The sequence below is a fragment of the Perissodus microlepis genome, chromosome 7 (genome assembly GCF_051167445.1).
Source record: "Perissodus microlepis isolate ML-2025 ecotype Zambia chromosome 7, ASM5116744v1, whole genome shotgun sequence".
In the NCBI taxonomy this organism is placed as follows: domain Eukaryota; kingdom Metazoa; phylum Chordata; class Actinopteri; order Cichliformes; family Cichlidae; genus Perissodus; species Perissodus microlepis.
The window spans coordinates 48,117,183-48,132,743 of record NC_140467.1 but is presented as its reverse complement, the minus strand read 5'-3'; the positions used below and the strand labels follow the sequence as shown (position 1 = coordinate 48,132,743).

Sequence of the window (15,561 nt, the reverse complement as noted above, 5' to 3'; positions counted from 1 at the left end):
ATATACTGAATTATGGAGTTAGGGGGAAACACAGAAGTTTTGCCAAAATGTAGTATAAATATTTTCGAAAAGGTATGGAGGCGATAGGGATGTGTTTATTTTACTCCAGAGGATGGCGTTAAAGTTGAACTCAGGACGCCCGCTGCTTCATGAAGAAGAACAAGGCTCCCAGCCGTTGGCTCCGAGGGTGACGAAGGCGCTTTCGACGTCACTGACGAGCCAGCACAACAACCAATCACATAGCAGACGCGAAGATGGCGGAATCGGAGATGAGCGTCAGGTAGGCACATAGCAACTTACTTTAGATAAAGTGTGCGTTGTTTGAATTATTTTTTCAGCGTTTACCAGTGGGTATCATTTCTACACAGCGCTCCTGTTTACTAAATCAGACCAGCAGTGATGTTTATATTTCACTTTTTGCGTTTGAGCAGTTAGCACCACGCTCACTTAGCTTAGCAAGTACTAGCCGCTAAAGATTTGAATGGCTTTTCAGTAGCGCGGTGTGCCAGCCGCATGTCAACAACAGCATACCGCCACTGCAAACTGTTTACATTAGATATTGTATTAACGGCGCTGGTTTATTTAAAGACAACGTACTTACAGCGAGATAAAGCCGTCGACTCTCCGTTACATTCAGTAATCGCTGGGCTTGCTTAGTTTGTGTTAATTGAGAAGCTAACTCTACTGTTTTGATACGGTCAGGAAAACAGCTGAGTTAGGTTTAAAATCTTTAAACTTGACCTCCAAAACAAACCAAAAAGAGTTAGACTTGACAAGAAATCGCAAAAGCCTATCCATCTCTGTAAGTACAAATAAACTAATTTAGTTTTAGGGAACGCTGATGAAGGGCTATCATTGAAGAGAGGTATTTAAAACATATCCATGAATATCATAATAACAAGACAACAGACTCATATTGAGGACCCCAACAAATGTTTATGTATGCAAACATGTATTGAGCTTTAAAGTACCGGTGACATCTCAAGTCTGGTCAAAAAGTATGCTGCCATGGACAGCATTTTTATGTTGTTGTCTTAGTACCTCACCACAGTAGATGTAAAATAAATAACTAAAATGTCATCAAACTGCACACTTTGAGTTTTAATTTTGCACAAGGTTTACCAAAAAGTTGCATTAACTGTGTAGGAATTACAGTGATCGCTTTAAATAGTCTGTCCATTTTCACACACTCTAAACTAACATGATTGGAAATATAAAGATAATCGTTATTTTTAATGCTTCCATGCAAATCTTTCTGGACCCTATGGACATACTGAGTTTCCTATCCTTTTTTTTCCTTCCCACAAAAAGTGAGTCATGTATGAAAATGGGGGAAGTGTTTATAGTTTTGGGAAGTAGGTCTGTCTTTTTGTTTGATGGCATCAGGGCAAGTTTGTTTTGCTTTGTTCAGTTTCTTTCAAACATGTAACCAATTCATAGAAAGTTATTTTTTTAAAATTGAGCAAAAAATTGTTGTTTGTAAATAAACTAAAACAGGGTACAATATTGCTACACATTTGCTGATTTAGTTTACATATTTGAAAAAGGGTGGACAGAAGTGCACACTTATTAAATCCCACACATTCATCCCTATTTAGTTAAAAGGCTCAGTTCTAATGTAGCAAACTGTAAAAACTTTAATGCATTAATCCCAATCGTTGCTTTTCTAAAATAAACCAATTTGTTTCCCAGGAGCTGTAGGGAATTATGGACCATATTGCTGGGGAGGTCTGCGTTGAGAGAGCCGGTATGTCCTTGTTGAAGAAAAGTGTCCAGCACATAACAAGTGTGCTGGACTCTTTACTGCTCCAAAAAAATAGCTAGTTGTAATGTTTTCTTTTTTTAAAGGTAATAAAACAATCACAGTGATTTTTCTCTCTGTTATTAATGTTGGATGGTCACAGGCTCAGATAGAGGTAGAGCTCGACAGACACTGGGATAGACTCCATCAAGGACTTAGTTACTACAAGCCACCCAGGTATAGTTACAGTTATTTTCACATCAAATGTACTGTAGTTAATAACCAAAAGGTAACTGCAAGCATCACCTGTTACAGCTCATCCTCTGCTGAGAAAGTAAAAGAGAAGAAAGATGTTGCACAGCCCCTGAAGGACTTTGGTCTAAGGATCAGTAAATTATTGGTAAGACTTCAAAATGTCAATCAAGAATGATTTCCAGTCTTTATTTTGTAGTGTGTATTTAATGATGATTTCATGTTACAGAGTCTCGATGAACAGCAGAGTGTTCAGCTTTTGCAGTGCTACCTACAGGAAGACTACAGAGGAACCCGTGATTCATTAAAGGTATCTGTCCTGACAGATATTTTCATTGTGAAATCTGTCTGAACTCGTAGCTTTCAGTGAAACTGAGATTTGCATCACAGGAACAAAAATTGTAAGACCGTAAAAAGATGTTGTGAAAGATGTTTCGATGTTAAATGAATACCTTTTTTTTTTGTAGGTTGTACTCAAGGATGAGCGGCAAAGCCAGGCACTACTGCTTAAGGTCAGTACACGGATCTTCTGCTTTTCTTGACACAGCACATGTTTAGTTCAGTAAGTATGACAGCTTTTGTGTTTGTTTTTGCAGATAGCAGACTATTACTATGAGGAACGCATGTGTTTGCTCAGATGTGTCCTTCTCCTGCTCACATACTTTCAGGATGAGCGACATCCCTACAGGGTGAGAAGCTCCAGTCTTAGCATTACTCACTAAATTGTGGAACGAAGCTTTTAAAAAACGAATTGTGCTTGGGATTGTTGTTGCTTTAGTAATGTAACCTTAGTTATGTTATGTTGTTTAGGCTGAGTACAGTGACTGTGTCAAAAAGCTGGAGAAGGACCTGGTGAACAAATACCAGTTGCAGTTTGAGAGTCTCTTCAAGGCAGAGGCACCAACATGGGAAACTCACGGAAACCTCATGGTGATGACACAAGTTTGGTTTGCGTTGGCTTAATATCCTTCCTATTGTGAGGTAGCTGTGGGAGATATTTTCCTGTCAAGGATGCAAAATAATGTAGATATTATTATTTTTTCAGACGGAGCGGCAGGTGTCAAGATGGTTCCTGCAGTGTCTGAGAGAACAGTCTCTACTGCTCGAGATCATTTTTCTGTATTATGCTTACTTTGAGATGAACCCATCTGACCTTCTGAACTTCACCAAGATGTTCAAAGAACAAGGCTTCGGTTTGCGGCAGACTAACAGACACCTGGTAGATAAGAGCATGGATGCGCTGGTCGACCGGATCGGGTAAGAGGCACAAAGTTTATGTGCGAGTCGTGTCTTTCCCAGATATTTTTAATTGACAGACATTATGAAGACATTTCAGTATTTTCATTATTACAGTGACATGATGTCTTCCTATACAGAGAGTAATATTCACTAGACTTTTTTTACCGGATATGTCAGAAACCTAAATATTTCATTCCTTCTGTAGTTTATGATGTCCTGTCTGTCTCTCTGCCTGGCAGATACCTGAGCGCGCTCATCCTGGTTGAAGGAATGGACATAGACTTCCTGCACAAGTGTGCTCTTGAGGATTGTACAGATCAGCACCAGTTCTCTAGTGCTCCGGACGTGGTTAAGGTTCAGTTTGTTTTTTGGCTGCTGCATTCATAGACTTAATGTTAATATTGGTTCACAGACTTGTCTTACAAAGTAAAACATTTAAATAAATTAGGCTAAAATTGGCTAAGCTTCTGTTAACTCACGCAGAGCATATAACGAGAATGTGTTTAAATACTCATAAGAATTGCTGGCTCTTCTAGGAAACGGATCAGCTGCTGCTGACATTTGGTGACATCCCTCATCACGCACCGGTATTGTTGGCCTGGGTCCTGCTAAGACACACACTTAGACCAGATGATACCAGCCCTGTGATCAGGAGGATAGGCAACACCGCCCTCCAGCTGGGTGTTTTCAAGTACCTTTCAACAATGCTCAAAGGTCTTGGAGTCTCAGGGAACAATGTAAGATATTTCAGATTGATTGACCCTTTAGAAGTTTATAAGAAGCAAATTTGCAAAAAAATTCTGTTCACTTAAAGGAGAACTCCCTCTGTCATCTGTTATGCTGCCTCTGTTATCTGACATAGCTTTAAATTATGTCCTGCTGATACACACCTTTGTTCTTTCACAAATCATAAGCCATGCTTTAAATAAAGTCCATGCAGCATGAGCAGTAGTGGTAAAGAACGCTCAGGGTGCTTCTGTTTGTCATCAGCAGCTAATTAAATCACTAAGTGCGCAGATCTAAACCAATCTATAATGAAGTGTCCAGAATGAAAACCTCCTGTTACAATAGTAATGTATTATACTGATCATCATGCATCGGTTTCCTTGTCAAGACCTGTGCTAAACTTCAGACCTCAGGTTTCATTATGATTTCCTTCAAAATCTGTAAAGTAATGCTGCACTTTTACAAATTATAGATAGAAATGTAAGTAGCAACCAACATTTGCTCAAAGAGTGGTGACTGTCTTATTGTTTTCCATTAAAATTCCATCATTTTTTTCACTTTTTATTTCTTCAGTGTACAGCAAGCACAGCAAAAATGTGCGTCTATGGTCTCCTCTCATTTGTGATCACCTCTTTTGAAGAAGAAAGTTTACAGGTATGCACCTTGACTCTACATGTCTTGATCCTCACAGACCTATTTATAACATGTGGTGATAATTTGCTTTCTTATGATGTATATTACAGACTGATGGTGTGGCGACTCAGAGCTCCCACCTTATCGATGCTGCCTGTGAGGTCCTTTCTGCTCCAAGTCTGGCTGAAATCTTTTGGGAATTGGTGGGAAAAACACACAGAAGAGAAGCTTCTATTAAAAATAAAATGGAATTATAAATGTTGATGATGTATCTCGTTTATTAAATGTTTAATCCAGAAGCCAAACATGGGATTGGGAATGATCCTGGACAGCGCAGTGGGGATGTTTCCTCATAAGATCGGACCCTTGCTGCAGCTTCTAACTGCACTGCTTTCAAACAAGTCGACTGTTAAAAAGGTAAATGGCGCACATGCACACACATACACACATGCAACGTATCTTTCTGTAAATGATTTATTGATATACTTTGACTTTCTTGTGAAAGGTGTACAACTTCTTGGATAAAATGTCCTTCTACACTCAAGTTTACAAACATAAGTCTAATGACATCATCTCCAATGACGACGAGACACTGTGGAGGAGGCAAGCTCCCAAACTCCTCTATCCTCTCGGTTAGTGTGTTATTATTACTGTTAAATCTGAGTATAGATGAAAGTTTTCCCTGTGTTTCTCTTGTGTGACTAAATTGGGATGTCTGTTCTCAACCATTAGGCACAGGCCAGACAAACCTGTGGATGCCACAGGGAGTGCTGGGCCAGGTGATGAGTCCAGGTGAGCAAGGCTACGTGGTACGCTGGGAGTATTCCTACAGCTCCTGGACTCTCTTCACATGCGAGGTGGAGATGCTGCTCCATGTTGTTTCCACTGCAGGTACATAGCAGTTAATTTTGTTTATAATCGCAGCAAAATCTGAGGGATAAATCTGTAATTTAATGTTATTGTTTGCTTTGGATTTTTTTGTTTTTATACATAGACGGGTAGGATTTTTTTTCTTTATTATGGTTACAACGTCTTCCTTAAAGATCTGGGTAATACAGCAAACATTTTTGGCAGCATATTCTGCCAGTGTGGGATATGCCTGTAAAAGAAAGTCTGTATTTAGCCCTATGATGAATTGATGATCTGTTGTAGAGCCAGAAGCAGGGTTTACCCTGCTTCTGGCTCTACAACTAGTATAGGCTTCTGCACTCTGACCAGGTTGGATAAGGAGAAGAGGATGGAGGGAGGAAGGGAGTCCGTATTTATTACGAAAGAATAACAATGTGACCTACGGATGTGTTTAATTATTTATTTATTTATTTTCCATGTGGTTTTATTAACAAGAAAGAAGAACAATATCAAATACACTTATGCTTTATCATTGCTGAGAGGACAGTTGAAGGAGAAAAACTAACTTCTTATTATAATCTCAAGAACACAGCTTGGTCTCAGATTTGACTTTAGTTCAGCCTGAATCTGGGACAAAGTGCAATCATCACAAGAGTCAGAGTCAGTGTGATAAACATGACAAGAAATATGGTTATTTGCATTACTCGTAACATTCACAATATATACCTCATATACTCAGTTAAAAATTATTAAATACAGTTCTGCTTGAGTTTCTGGGAAGCAAAACAACTTGATAAGACTTGTAAATCCATAAGGCCATATGATCATGTGGTATGACAGTGATTGTAAAACCTGCACAACAGGTTTAAAATAAGTTCAAGTATCACAGAAAAACAGATCCTAACAGTTACACGTAAAGATTTCCACTCAGTTACACAATGATTCAGTAGCTGATGTCACCAGTTACTGGAGTAGCCAAATGCCTAAAAATGAATTGTTTAATGAAGAAACACATTCATCAGCTGATTGTTGATCACTGACTGATATTTTTACCAGATGTTTTAGCCCACTGTGCCCGCGTGAAGCCCATCTTGGATCTAGTCCATAAGATCATAAGCACAGACTGGACAGTGTCTGACTGCCTCCTGCCTCTCACCTCACGCATTTACATGTTGCTGCAGAGGTAAAGTAAACTTTTGAGTGACACAAATTAAACTTTTTGTGCTGTTTGCTCTGCCAGAAATAATCTTGATATGACTCTGGTATTATAATCTGTCTTTTCTCTCAGGTTAACATCCGTCATCAACCCCCCAGTGGAAGTGATTGCTTCCTGTGTAAACTGCCTTTCTGTGCTGGCTGCAAGGATGCCAGGGAAGGTGGGTGTGCTCAGTGCTCGCAGTGTGAACATGAAGTAAAATGAGGGATTTAAAGCCAGTGCTTTTGAACTTTCTTCACCCAGTTCATATCTTATTTATTTATTTATTTATTTAATCAATCTCCAGGTGTGGTCCAGTCTGCACCACACTGGCTTCCTCCCCTTTGCCTCCAACCCTCTGACAAGCATGGCCCAGTGCATAAGGTAAAGAGGCCAAACAGAGTGCCACGTATTACTTAATATGCCTTGGATATATCAGCGTTTTACTCAACTTTTTTTATTTTTTCCCCTCAGTGCTGAGGGGATGAAGGCAGGTAACTATGGCAACCTGCTAGTTCAGATTGAGCAGCCCAGGGGAGAATATGCTGTGACTATTGCCTTCCTTCGTCTCATTACAACTCTGGTTAAGGTAACATTTTTTAAAAGTTATGTAATCTTTCAAAATGTTGTCCTGCTACTATAATGTGCATCATGTGTACTTATTTTTATCATAGGGTCAGCTCGGCAGCACTCAGAACAAAGGTCTGATCCCCTGTGTGCTGCTGGTGTTGAAGGAGATGCTGCCCACGTACCATAAGTGGCGTTACAACACCTATGGTGTCAGAGAGAGGATAGGTGAGGGTGTTTTTCCCTTTGCTTCTTGTCTGGAGACAAATTTAACTTCTATACAAACTGGCTTCTCTGTGCTGCTGCAGGTTGTCTTATTTTGGAGCTGATCCATGCCATTCTCAATCTAAGCCCAGAGGGAGAGGACCAAGGCAGGTAAGGAACAGTGTCTGAACTCTGTCACCTGCACATTTTCTCTGATGTCACAATGCTAAACAGTCAGGTCCTACAAACAGGCTTTTAAGGGTAATAACCTTAAACATAACAAGGGTGCTTATATGATTCTCTAATACTGGAATGGTGTAAAATGTGCATTAATCTTTGCAGTTTGTTAAAATAAAAATATTTTAATTCCTTCTTGCTATTTGGGAGCAAGAAGTGGACCATATTTGGATGAGAGGATGGGAATCACTAGCCAGCTTGTTTAGGGAGATAAACAGCTGTTAATGTGTGTTGACATACTAGAATGTCTTCTTTTCTTTTTCTTTTTCTTTTCTTAAACACAAACATCTCTAGAAAAATGTCTGTTTGCTCTAAATCTGAATATTTTACAATGGAAGTCTGAGGATTGATTTGCTCTTGGTGTTAAGTGGATCTCTTTTGGCACTTCTGTGTGGATTAAAGTTACACTTTACAGGCTGTAACTGCACCTGCTTTGTGCCTGCCCAAACAATCATGAAACTAATTGTCGATTAATTAATAATGGTTGCAACTAACAGTTGCCTTTTTACTCATGTAGTTGTTTATTTACTCCTGTCCTTGTTAATGCAGCACTCCCAGCCTGCAGTCTCTGTGTATCTACAGCCTTGCAAATACAGAAGCTGGACAGGCAGTTGTCAATATAATGGGAGTTGGAGTTGACACCATAGATGTGGTCCTGGCTGCACAACCCAGCAGGTGAGCAGTTGGATGTGTTCAGTCAACCTTTCCTCATATTAAGCACTCAGCTCTCCATTATTATTATTTTTTTTAACTGACATTAGTTGTATTATATTTTTTTTCTTGGTGCTGTCCAGCTGTGGCTCTGAGGGTCCTGGTCAGATGCTCATCCAGACTGTCAAACTGGCCTTTTCTGTCACAAACAACGTAATCCGTTTGAAACCGCCTTCGGACACAGTGTCCCCACTGGAGCAGGCGCTGACACAGCACGGTGGCCACGGCAATAACCTAATAGTCGTCCTAGCTAAATATATCTACCACAAACACGATCCAGCACTCCCTCGTCTCGCAATCCAGCTGCTCAAAAGGCTCGCCACAGTAAGACTTCCACTTTTAAACAATATGTGAATATGTGGTTGGTGTTTTTGTTACATAACTAAACACTGGCGTTGACCTCATGTTGCCAGGTGGCTCCCATGTCGGTCTACGCTTGTCTCGGGAGCGATGCAGCAGCCATCCGCGATGCATTCCTCACTCGGCTGCAGAGCAAGACGGAAGACATGAGGATCAAAGTCATGATCCTTGAGTTTCTCACCGTCGCTGTGGAAACCCAGCCTGGCCTCATTGAGCTTTTTCTCAACCTGGAAGTCAAAGATGGAAACGAAGGATCAAAGGTATAAAGTGCAGGAAGTAACTTTGGTTTTACTTTTCCAACTGCTGCAGCTTCATTAAAGACATCCTTGTTTTAAACTTGTAGGAGTTCCTGCTGGGTGAGTGGAGCTGTCTTCATGTCGTGTTGGACCTGATCGACTCCAAACAGCAGGGCAAGTACTGGTGCCCCCCGCTGCTACACCGAGCAGGTCTGGCCTTCCTCCTGGCCCTCTGGCAGGATCGCAGGGATAGTGCCATCTCTGTCTTACGTACAAAGTAAGTAAATGTTCTCAGTCTCACTTTGAGTTGGAACAACACGTGAAGGTGAAAAACCACATGATTAACATGCTGTATGGTGTTTTTTTTTTTCTTTTCTTTTTTTAAACCAAAGAGAGAGGTTTTGGGAGAATTTGACGACGCCTCTTTTTGGAACCCTCACCCCACCTTCAGACACCACAGAGGTATTTTGCTGTGTTGCTTAGTTACACTGTTTCCATGAGTACTTAAAAGTTAGTAAACGTGTGAAATGATGAAAATGTAACTTGTCCCCAGCCTTGCGTTCTGGAGACCTGCGCTTTTGTCATGAAAATCATCGGCCTGGAGATCTACTATGTTGTCAGGTGATTTCAGAGTCCATATTAAATAATAATAACATTATTTTTTAATATTAAATACATCTTTGTATACATATCCCTTTATTTACAATGATGTCTTAGATTATACATATTTAATGTTGATGAATATTTGTGTTATTGCAGCGGCTCTTTGGAACAGTCCTTGAAGGACGGGCTTCAGAAGTTCTCCAACGCACGACGCTATGAGTACTGGTCACAGTACGTCAAGTCACTGGTGTGCCATGTGGCAGAGATGGAGGAAGAAGGCATCTGCTACTTCACAGAGGCCCAGATGTTGATCTCTGCCTGGCGGATGTTGCTGATTCTTTCCACTAACCACGTATGTTCAAGTACACACAATCATGGCCCGAAAGTTACGTTTAAAAGCCGAAACATTGATGGTACATGATGGTACTGCAACCTACCTTCCTTCACTTGCATTTTAAGTTTAATTTCTGTAAATAATGATATTATGTGTACAAATTTTCTGTAGCTGTTATACTACGGTAATATTATCATCATCAGATTTTTGACAGTGTTAATCAAGTGAAAATTTGATGATGTGTAAGGATAAAAAGAAGTATCATTATTACTATTTCTCCTCTGCATACAGTCCTCACTCCAAGCTAAGCTAACAGGCTTTTTTTGCTGTTTAGTCATATTTAATGGGAGTTGAGCAGTACTGATCTTCTCATGCGCCTCTTGTAGAAAAAAAGAATTTGTGCATTTCCCAGAATTTGAGACTTTAACTGCCTCTTGATAATCCAGTCTAGAACAAGCTCAGATGAAAACGATGTTTGATTGTGTTTTATTTTTTCAGTCTGATGTGATGCACTTAACTGAGGACTCAACTAAGCTGACCCTTTTCATGGATGTCCTAGATGGGACTAAAGCTGCTGTAAGTTACCGTAGTATGAAATATTTTCCTGTAATCTGTGACTTTTTATTTCTTCTCTTATCACTAGTTTACTTTTTAAACTCTTGGTCTCTCTTTCAGTTGACAACGCCCACGTCTGCGCCTTGTCTTCGACTCGGATCCATGATGGCCACTTTACTTCTCATCCTCCTTAAACAGTGGAGAAGGTGTGTACTCATGCCTTTGACAAGTGAAGGCCCAGCACTGCGCACTAGCTGTCTCCTCAATCCTTTATCTTCTCTAAATCTTTACCTCCAGTGTGGTAGCTTCAGCTCCGGACATCCTGTCTCCCCTCTCCCTTATCCTGGAGAGTGTCCTGCAGGCTGACCAGCAGCTGATGGAGAGGACCAAAGCCAAAATCTTCTCCGCACTCATTTCTGTGCTGCAGATTCAGGGACTGGACGGTAAGAAGCACACATCTGATGTTTGTCTGTGTTTGAAGAAAGTGTCGGAGCGGTAATGACTTGGTGTGTGTTTTTTGCCATCTAGGTGGAGATATTTCCCAGCTGCCCCAGTTGTTGCTGTCTGTATGTGAGACGGTGAAAGATGAGGCCCTGGCACTTATTGACAACATGCGACACACGAGCCAGTTGGGAGACACGGTGGAGGACGAGGACAGCATGGAGACGGACTCTCCTCGGGGCCCACAGAAGGACCAGAGAGACGGGGTAAGCGTGGCGAGGTTGTTGTTGATGAAGGTTCAAGTTTATTTAGTTTTCTGATCTATTTTAGATCAATTGTCCCAACATGTACTGTATAAACATACTTTTTTTTTTTTCCTCCCTTTAAATCAGGTGTGTGTTTTGGCTCTCCACTTGGCGAAGGAGCTGTGCCGCACTGATGAGGATGGTGAGCACTGGGTCTCAGTGATGAGGAAGGTCCCCCTCCTCCCCTCAGTGCTCAGTGCCGTTGAACTGAGCCTTCGCATGAAACGCAACCTGTACTTTACTGAGGCTGCACTTCACCTGCTGCTCACGCTGGCCCGTACTCCGCAGGTAAACACAAACACACCTTTTACGCTTTAGTACTTTAAACCCAGTTTATAGATCAGAAGAATTTGAGCAGATGTTGAGGATGTTGTCCGTTTTCCATCAGGGAGCAGCAGCTGTGGCAGGAGCGGGAGTCACTCAGACCATCTGCCTGCCTCTTTTGAGTGTGTATGAGGTCTCACCAAATGGCACATCACAGGTGAAATATTTTTTTTTTTTCCCACCTTGCACATAAAAGCATGGATTGATGATGGAGGACATGGTGCATACGTGTCAAGTTAACATAGTGTGTACATGTCTCTGAGCAGAGCTTCTCCCGGAAGTCCCAGGATTTGGCCTGCTGGCCCGGGGTGTACCGCCTCTGCATGTCTCTAATGGAGAGTCTGCTTAAGACGCTGCGCTACAACTTCATCAACGAAGCCCTGGACTTTGTCGGAGTGCATCAGGAACGTATACTACAGGTGTGACTGCAGTAACTTACTGTGTTAACAAGGGAAAAGACAAAAACATGTCATCATGCTTGTCTTCTTTTAGGGCTGCCTCTTAAATGTGTCTGTGGGTGTAAAACTAGAAAGACACCCATCGAATTTCTTAACCTCCTAAGACCCGAACTGATTTTTGTTTCTGAGAGAAATGAGATCCACATATAAGGACATTTGTTTTGAATTTAGATAGAACAGTGGCAGTATAATGTCCTCGTATCTGGATATTAGGCCCTTGTAGAGCAAAATGTATTATTTTGGTCTGGACATCCCAAAATGTGATGTCCACATATGTGGACGCCAGGTCCTAGGAGGTTAAATCTAAAGATGTCATCTTCAGCCTGCCTGTTTTGTCTGTCTAGCAGTAAAGTATTTCGTTTTAAATCAGGAATTCCAAATATGTGCAACAAAAGTATCATTGGGCCCCTTAGTATTAGCCAAGCATCCTTTAAACACCACAGCTTACCTGAGTGTTGTTGCTGTCCCTGTCCTTTTATGGACAGTCTTTTATGAGCACAGCACCTGACCACCCAGTGCAGTGCCTGGTGAGTCCTCAGTCCCAAGTGCTCCAGCAGTTCCAAAAATAAACTGTGGACCTGTTAAGTACACTGAGCTTCCTGACCCTTGGACAGGACTGTATTCCTGTTATGTTGTGTCTAGCTACTGCCTGCAGTCTTCTTTTTGTTGGCATCTTTTAAATAAAGTCATCACTTTCTCTCCCGCTCAGTGTCTGAATGCAGTGAGGACCGTGCAGAGCCTGGCCTGCCTGGATGAGGCCGATCACACAGTTGGTTTTCTGCTGCAGCTCTCGAGCTTCTGTAAGGAGTGGCAGTTTCACCTGCCCAAACTGCTCAGAGATGTTCAGGCAAGTCAAAAGGAAATCACCACATCAATGAGGAGAGCACAGCTCCAATTGTTGTTCAGCTTTTGGTAATTTAGTGTTTCTGTTTCCATCTCTTCAGGTAAACCTTTGTTATCTGTGCCAGACCTGCACCCATCTGCTCCACAGCAAAAAGATGCTTCATCACTACCTCCAGGTCAGAAACTTAATCTTTTTTTCTTCTTTAATATAAATTTGTAGATTGTTGTTTATACATTCAGATAAATGGCTGATTGTTTTCTGTTGTTCTTTCTTAGGCTAAAAACGGTGAGGCTTTGCCCCCTGGTCCCTTACCCAGGACACAGCGGCCCACTCAAACGTCAACTAAAGAAGCAGCAGGTGGAGGGGAAAGGGAGGAGGCGGAGCAGAAGGCACTGCTAGCTGTGCAGTGCAGTCTTCTAAAGATCCTCAGCAAAACCCTGGCAACTCTGCAGCACTTCACCCCAGACTGCTGCCAGATACTCCTGGACCAGGTCTGTTTGTTCCTGCTGCATGGTGACATTTCTGCAGATCTTTAAAAACAGGGTTTTTTTTGTTTGTTTGTTTGTTTGTTTTTTAAGAAAAAAGAAAAGGTGATGAGATGCTGACTGTCTCTGTGTTTGTATCAGTCTATGGACCTGGCTGAGTACAGCACGCTCTTCGTGCTTAGTTTCACAACTCCGGCTTTTGACCCTGACGTGGCTCCTTCATTTGGGACCCTGCTGGCCACCATCAATGTCAGCCTGAGCATGTTGAGCGAGGTAGGTGTTTATATTCTTTATTATTATAATCAAAGGTCATTACAGCTTATTGCATTCGCATTTTCTGCTGTTTGTTAATAGATGGAGAAGAAGAAGGAACCGGTTTCCCTGAGTATAGCATCACTAGCTTCATCAGAGGAGATCCAAGCGCTGAAGTGAGTGATATGGCGTGTAACACTAGATATGAAACACTTTCAAGGAAACAGACTGTGGGAAAATGAAACTGGGGGTTTTGCTTTGAGTTAATGAGAAAATGAGACACTCTGGTATGTGGCAACTAAGAAGTAATGTGGAGCCGCTTGTTAGTTTAGCATCTTAACCAGGCCAGACCAACGAAACTTCCCCCACTGTCAGTGTAAAGATGTTTAGATGCACATTTAATTTCTGACCTTTATATAGGAAAATGAAATGTGATTTTACATCTCAGTCTTTCTACATGATTTAAAAAAAAAAAAAAAAAAAAAAAAGCTGCTGAAGTAAATAAAAGACATCTGTCAGGATGACGCTTTGGGGTTAAACTGAAATATGTGTATGTGAGTTATTTCTTCTTCACATTTTCCAAAGCTGCTCAGTGGGCCAAGTGTTCGGCCTCCAGGCCTTATGTTTGACACCTTTCCAGACACATATATCTCTCATGTTGCATAAGATGGCCAGCAACTGTTTCTCCTTACAGGTTGCTACGATAAGCCAATTGCATCTTTTCCAAGATACTGTTTGTTTTACTGTCAAATACAAATATTGAAATGATTAACTGGTGTCTCCCCTCCAGGTCACTCCTCATGTTCACCATGGAGAACTGTTTCTACGTGTTGATCTCTCAGGCTGTTCGGTGCCTCAAAGATCCTTCCATCCTCCCTCGAGACAAACAGAGGCTCAAGCAAGAGCTCAGCTCAGAACTGGTGAGACGGCACATCTCTTCCAACCCAAAGCTGTTCAAACGTTTTGGGTTTTTTGCTATCAAACACAAGAACCAACAACAAGTGTGTTTTTCTGTGTATCTGTGAAAAATGTATGAATTCTATCCAGTTATTGCTAGTGTGTAATCATGAAGCTGGCATTAAACTGCACCTTGTACAGTATTAAAACATGCCTCCTCTCACCTCATCTGTCAGACATAAAATAGCAGCAGCCTTGTATTATAAAGGATGCTTACTTGCTCTTAGCATGATGCATTTGATTGCGTTTCTCTTTCAGAGCACTCTTCTCTCAAGCCTCTCCCGCCATTTCCGGAGGGGCTCGCCATCATCTCCTGCCAGTGCCATCCTCCCCTCTACCCAGTCCAAACCACCTACGCCGGGCTCCAAGGCGAGTCATGAGGGTCAGGAGCCATTCATCCAGCTTGTTCAGGCCTTCGTCAGACTTGTGCAGAGATAGGTGTGGATATCCATAACTTAGGCAGTTTTTTTTTCTTCCCCCTGAACAAATAGTTGTTCTGCAGCAGCCATTAGTTCGTACTTGTTCTAGCTGCACAGAGGACGTTGTCTAAAACTCGCAGCCGAATTTTGCCAACTCTATTACATGACCACAATGAAAACATTTAAAAAGTCAACACAAGAAGCTGCCTGATGTCTTCATCATTATGAAGAGTGAGTCTTTGGGACCTTGGTGCTATGACTAAACAATAAAACATCAGCGACTGTGGTCCCACGTTGTGACCTAGTTTTATAGGTCACTTTGACAACCTGGAAGGACCAGACACATTTCAAGTGCTACTTAAAAAAAATCGACCTTTTATCACTTGATCTTTTTAGTCTAAGTGTAATAGAAGAACCCATCCTGTAAAACGGTTCACTTTTCTAATTCTCATGTCTTTGAAGTCGTGATCTTTGCCATTTTCTTTTTTGTGCTTCTCAGTGTACGGGTTTTGATGTGGTCGCTGTGATTTCTACTTCAACAAACATATGCTAATAAAGGAACTTTTGTACCACAAGTTCTGATTAGAATTTCTTTTTGAATCCACTTTGTAAAATCAAACTGCTGCAGACTCGA

General features: G+C 41.5%; 1 protein-coding gene across 1 annotated transcript; it reads left to right on the top strand.

Moving 5' to 3' along the window:
• The first annotated feature begins 168 nt into the window (after window positions 1–168).
• Window positions 169–15,502, top strand: nup188 (nucleoporin 188). The gene is made up of 43 exons (XM_084935582.1): window positions 169–280; window positions 1,693–1,747; window positions 1,905–1,978; window positions 2,057–2,141; window positions 2,223–2,303; window positions 2,461–2,505; window positions 2,590–2,682; window positions 2,804–2,923; window positions 3,039–3,250; window positions 3,472–3,586; window positions 3,769–3,969; window positions 4,532–4,612; window positions 4,702–4,794; window positions 4,889–5,008; window positions 5,097–5,223; window positions 5,324–5,482; window positions 6,497–6,623; window positions 6,729–6,816; window positions 6,943–7,019; window positions 7,110–7,224; window positions 7,310–7,430; window positions 7,511–7,577; window positions 8,193–8,318; window positions 8,438–8,678; window positions 8,768–8,974; window positions 9,058–9,227; window positions 9,343–9,412; window positions 9,504–9,571; window positions 9,710–9,905; window positions 10,386–10,463; window positions 10,563–10,648; window positions 10,740–10,885; window positions 10,971–11,149; window positions 11,276–11,476; window positions 11,577–11,669; window positions 11,779–11,931; window positions 12,680–12,817; window positions 12,915–12,989; window positions 13,090–13,305; window positions 13,441–13,572; window positions 13,654–13,727; window positions 14,342–14,471; window positions 14,767–15,502. The coding sequence occupies exons 1-43, from the start codon at window positions 255–257 to the stop codon at window positions 14,944–14,946; spliced, it is 5,241 nt and encodes a 1,746-aa protein (XP_084791708.1). The 5' UTR covers window positions 169–254; the 3' UTR covers window positions 14,947–15,502.
• Window positions 15,503–15,561: the final 59 nt, after the last annotated feature.

What these genes read in the sequence shown, in the direction of transcription:
- nup188 (XM_084935582.1), top strand. Translation starts at nt 255, where the DNA reads ATGGCGGAATCGGAGATGAGCGTCAG. An exon ending in GAATCGGAGATGAGCGTCAG is followed by an intron (nt 281 to 1,692) that starts GTAGGCACATAG and finishes TTTGTTTCCCAG; the next exon opens with GAGCTGTAGGGAATTATGGA. An exon ending in AGCATGGCCCAGTGCATAAG is followed by an intron (nt 7,020 to 7,109) that starts GTAAAGAGGCCA and finishes TTTTCCCCTCAG; the next exon opens with TGCTGAGGGGATGAAGGCAG.